We start from the raw sequence: 5,477 nt of genomic DNA on the forward strand, positions 1-5,477 counted from the left end.
TTCCAAGTAAGTGCCACATTTAATGTTGCTGACTTATCTTTGTTTGAAGTAGGATCGAATTCGAGGACGAATTCTTTTCAAGAAGGGGGAATGATAGCATCAAGAACAAGGATATAGTTAAGGACAATGATAGAGATGATAGAGTTTTGGAAGCTCCAAGGCCATTTACAAGATCTCAAGCTAAAGAGTTGCAAGCTAAGGTTGCTAGACTTCAATGGCAAATAAAGAAGCTTTTAATTGTAGAGGAAGAGCTCAAGCCCAAAGGAGATGAATTGTCCAAGTTTTACAATTATTTGGTAGTCCAAATTGAAGTTTAAGAGGAGGTGATAACAACTAGGTCGGGAATCCAAATTAGAGTAAGAATTTGAGAAGTAAATGCGGAAGCAATAACAACAAGGAATTGAACAACTAGAATTAAAGAGATGAAAATAAAGGATATGGGAAGAATTCCAAGAACTTCCAAGAACGTAAGTTCTATAGCCTTGACAAGATCAAAGTAACAACGCCTTGATTTATGGAAGAAATCAAACGCCTTTACTTAAAAAGCAAATCAAAACAATAGATTCGGATCTTGACCACTTTACGAGTAACTTGAGACAACAATTAATAACTAGTATTAATCGCCTTCTAAGAATACCACAAAGGAATCAAAGATATCATAAAAAGAGAAGTAATCTTACTACCTTGAACTAAGAACTAGTAAATGTTGAAAGATAAATCTCAAAGCACAAGTAACAAAGGTTCAAAAGAACTCTCAAAGTATGATATACTTAATCAATAAATGTTGTAATTCTACTACATCAGCTATTTCCTAATTTAAACCATTTAAAAACCTAGCCATTGTAGCCTCTTCTTCCTCTGTACAATTAGCTTGGATCATAGCCATATAGGCCTTAAAGTACTCATCCACAGACATGGACCCTTGCTTCAATGTTTGAAGACGTTGTTGTAGCTCTCTTTGAAAGTGTGATGGCACGAATCTCTTCCTCATCACCCTCTTCATCTCAGCCCAAGTAGTAACTGGTGCTTGTCCTTCTTGCGATCCCTAGTAAGCTTTTTCCACCAAATAGCAGCATAGTCAGAAAACTCAACAACAGCAAGTTTAACTTTCTTACCCTCAGAGTAGTTGTGACAATCAAAGATGGCTTCAACCTTTCTCTCCTAATCAAGGTACAAGTCTGGGTCCCTTGCTCCCTTGAATGATGGCATCTTCATCTTTATACTACTTATATTGTCATCTTCTACTCTACCTCTTTGTCCCCTCCTATCTCTTCCCACCCTATCAAAATCAATATCATTAAAATCATCTATAGGGTTTTCTTGATTTACAATGGGAGCATGGGGTACATTTCTCCTAGCTTGGGGTCTAACATTATTTTCCCTCCTAAGTTCAGCTATTGTATCATTTTGATCAGCAGTGGTATCCCTCATCTCTTGGAGTTGCAAATTCAAGTTCTTGGAATTCTTTCCTTGAATTCTTCCCATATCCTTTATTTTCATCTCTTTAATTCTAGTTGTTCAATTCCTTGTTGTTATTGCTTCCGCATTTACTTCTCAAATTCTTACTCTAATTTGGATTCCCGACCTAGTTGTTATCAGGGAGTCTCGACCAGCAAGCACATCCCCGAAGATGAGAATAGGAGGGTTTCGACATAGTTTATATACAGTTCAGATAATACAAAGCGGTAAAAGGCAACATTTAGCACGTTATGCCCAAACATGTAATAAAGATCAGATAATAAAGCCAAATATAACAATTATTCTAAGCTCGCATTCTTGAACCCTGAACCACCTACCTAAGTTTGATGGCTATTGTGACCCCTAGCAGCCCCCTACCTAATTTAGATGACTTTTTAGCAACCCCTTACATTATTTTAAGTGCTTTTAACTCCTATAAATAAGGAGTTCTTCTCATTCATAAGACACAACATTTATTGTAGGGCTGTGCATTTGGATCGGATATCCGAAATCCGATCCGATCCACTAAATTTCGGATTTCGGATTTCGGATATTTGGATCGGATTCGGATTTGATTTTTTAAAATTTCGGATTTTCGGATTGGATTCGGATTTGTATAGTTTAAACCCGATCCGATCCGAAATCCGAATTTATTAAGGAAATAATAAATAATAATATTATTTTTAGGGTTACTTAGGTCACCTAAGTCCTAACCCTTATTTCATTCTGCGGTCTGCTGCCTCCGTCTAATTCTCATAAACAAATTTTTGATGTTGCTGCGTTCTGCTTTTCACTTTCTCAGTTAACACTTAACCCTTCTCACTTTCTCAGTTCTCACGCCTCAGCAACTCAGACTCAGTCCTCACTCTCACTTCACTACTTCACAGCTTTAGTCTTCACTCTTCTTCACGCCTCAGTCCTCACAAGTCGCAGACTCGCAGTGTCGCACCCAGAGACTGCTGTGCTGGTGCTGCTCACTTCAGTCTTCACGCGACGCCTCAACGCTCAAGCTGGTCCCTCCTGCTCGTCGTTTCCCGGCGACCACATTGGTAACTGGTAAGACACTAAGAATTGATGAAATTCTTAAGAAAGACACTAGGGTTAGGTCTCTTTGTTCTCTTTTATTTCTCGGATAAAATTGATGAAATAAATTGGGGGTTTCACTCTTGATTTTCTTAAACAGAAATAGACCATACTATACTACTATTTTGAATCCGATTTTAATTTTAATTTTTTGTTTTGTTTCGTAGATGGAAGATGAGGTAGAGATGGTGAATAAAGTTCAAGCCCTTGTAAAATGTGGTGAAAGTGGTGCTTCAAATGATTCCACAAGCAACGTCGAATCTGATTTTGGTTCGAAGAAAAGAAAAATTATGAAAGAAAGATCAGTGGCTTTGCGACACTTCAGTAAGTTCACTGATGACGAGGGTGTTAAAAAAGCGAAATGCAAGTACTGTCCAGAAGAATATGTAGCTAACACCAAAAACAGTGGTACAAGTAATTTGCTATCACATCTTCTCAAGTGTCCGAACAATCCCCACAAGCCGGAGACAAGCCAGACAAAATTAGCTTTTCAATCGAAAGGTCAAACAGGTGATGTCTCACTTATCCCTTGGAAATTTGATCAAGAGGCATGTAGGAGGGCTTTAGCTCGTATGATAATTATAGATGAACAACCCTTCATTTCTGTTGAAAAGGATGGATTTAGAGACTTCGTGAGAGCTCTTCAACCTTTATTTCATATTCCATCTCGTACTACTATGACTAGAGATTGTTTTGAGATTTACCATGATGAAAAACTTGCTTTGAAGTCAATTTTTAAAGAATCAAAACAGAGAATTTGTATTACGACTGATACATGGACATCAATTCAAAGAATTAACTATATGTGTGTTACAGCACATTACATTGACAAGAATTGGAATTTGCATAAAAAGATATTAAATTTTTGTCCAATTACTAGTCACAAAGGTCAAGATTTAGCTAGTGGTGTTGCTAAGTGTTTACTTGAATGGGGGGTGGATAAAGTATTTACTGTGACAGTTGATAATGCAAGTTCTAACGATGTCATGGTTAAAGAATTATCCAAACAATTTACTAGATGGAACACTAACTTGATGGAAGGTAAGCATGTTCATGTTAGATGTATGGCTCACATCATCAATCTAGTTGTTCAAGATGGGTTGAGAGAAGGGAGTGTGTCTGTGGAACGAATAAGACAAGCTGTTAGGTACATTAGACAATCTCCAGCAAGATAGAAGAAGTTTAAAGAATGTTGTTATCTAGATAGGATAAATTCTAAAAAATCATTGTGCTTGGATGTTCCTACTAGGTGGAACTCCACATATTTGATGTTGAAGGTTGCTACAGTTTATGAGGAAGCCTTTACAAAATATTGTGATATTGATTATGGTTTGATGTCATGTATTGCTAACTGTATTTGTGAGGATGGACAGCCGGCAGGTCCACTTTTAAGTAGTGATTGGGATAGTGTAAGACGTATTGTAAAGTTTCTTGAATATTTTATGAACTCACCTTGAAGGTATCAGGTACACTTTATATTACGTCTAATGTGCACTTTCTTGAGATATGTGTTGTTGGTTCTTCTTTGAAAGAGTTGATGCAAAGTGAAGATGCTACCTTGAAAGAAATGGCAAATAATATGAAAGAGAAGTTTGATAAGTATTGGGGGGATCCACAAAAGATGAACAAAATGATTTTTATTTCATGTGTGTTCGATCCACGCCACAAGTTTCAATCTCTTTCGTTTGCTCTTGCTGCCATGTTTGGAGAAACAATAGGTGTGAAAATACAAATTGAGGTGAAGACATACATGGAATCTTTGTTCAATGTGTATGCAAAGAAGAATGGTGGTTCTGGTTCATTTCCATATTCTCCATCTTCCGGTTCATGTCCATCTTCTCCATCTTCCCCTAGTTCATGTCCATCTTCTCCAACTTCATCAACTTCTTCATCATCGCTTTCAAAATTCATGTTAGATTTAAAGAAGCATAAGAAGGGTGAAGGAATTGATTCTAAAACAGAGTTAGATAAATATTTGGGTGAAGATGTTGAGGAAGACTTTGAAAATTTTAAAATTCTGGGGTGGTGGAAGTTGAATTCACCCAGATTTCCCGCACTTGCTGAGATGGCACGTGATGTGCTAGCCATTCCTATTTCTAGTGTTGCCTCAGAATCAGCCTTTAGTACCGGTGGACGCATACTTGATCCATTTAGGAGTTCATTGACACCTAGATTGGTTCAAGCTCTTGTGTGTGTCCAAGATTGGCTTCGAAATGAATCAACAACTCCGGTTAAAATTGAAGAAGATTTAGACAATCTTGAACAACTTGAAGCGGGTAAGACTATCTTATTTCTTCTATTACTTTACTTGTGTTTAATGTATACTTATGTTATGTTTCTTTAGATTATTTTTAAACTAATTTATTCTATTACTATCTTATTCTACAGACTTGATTAATACCGGAAGAGAGCCTTGCATCGTCGACATATAAAAGGTACGAGTTCGTGGCATGTTAAAAGTTTTCTTAAGCCTTCTAATAAATTGAACCAAACTGCTGCATTAAGCCTTCTCTATTGTATTGTTTTGTTCTACCACCAAGCAGTCAAGCTACTGCATTAGGCTGTTGCACAGGCTGCCCAACTTGACATGATACACATTTACTGACTCTCTCATTTTTGACAAGTGTAGTATTGCAGAACTTGAAAGTGTGCCAGGTTGAGGATTTCAGTTCCAGTGTGCCAGAACTTAAGGTTGTTGCATTAGGGAATTCTGGTTGAAGCTGCTGCATTAGGGAATTCTGGGATTTTAGTTAATTTTGTAGAACTGGACTGTTAGCTATGTTACAGTTATAGTTATCTGCAGTTAGAATGATCAGTAGAACTTGGTTCCATTTTGTGTTTCTGCAGTTCTGCTCTTCTGCTATGCTTCTGGAGTTACAGACTTACAGTTATGTTTTGGTTCTATGTTACAGTTATGTAACTGTTAGAATGATCAG

The 5,477-nt window shown here is 37.1% G+C and overlaps 1 protein-coding gene across 1 annotated transcript; it reads left to right on the forward strand.

Moving 5' to 3' along the window:
- Positions 1 to 3,983: 3,983 nt before the first annotated feature.
- Positions 3,984 to 5,272, forward strand: LOC142172830 (zinc finger BED domain-containing protein RICESLEEPER 2-like). The gene is made up of 3 exons (XM_075236503.1): positions 3,984 to 4,817; positions 4,930 to 4,976; positions 5,171 to 5,272. The coding sequence occupies exons 1-2, from the start codon at positions 4,079 to 4,081 to the stop codon at positions 4,971 to 4,973; spliced, it is 783 nt and encodes a 260-aa protein (XP_075092604.1). The 5' UTR covers positions 3,984 to 4,078; the 3' UTR covers positions 4,974 to 4,976; positions 5,171 to 5,272.
- The last annotated feature ends 205 nt before the right edge of the window (positions 5,273 to 5,477 follow it).

Source organism: Nicotiana tabacum, chromosome 18 (assembly GCF_000715075.1).
Source record: "Nicotiana tabacum cultivar K326 chromosome 18, ASM71507v2, whole genome shotgun sequence".
Lineage (NCBI taxonomy): Eukaryota > Viridiplantae > Streptophyta > Magnoliopsida > Solanales > Solanaceae > Nicotiana > Nicotiana tabacum.

Coding starts and splice junctions, on each gene's coding strand:
- LOC142172830 (XM_075236503.1), top strand. CDS start 4,079: ATGCAAAGTGAAGATGCTACCTTGAAAGAAATGGCAAATAATATGAAA. Junction 4,818..4,929: donor TCTTGAACAACTTGAAGCGG/GTAAGACTATCT, acceptor CTTATTCTACAG/ACTTGATTAATACCGGAAGA.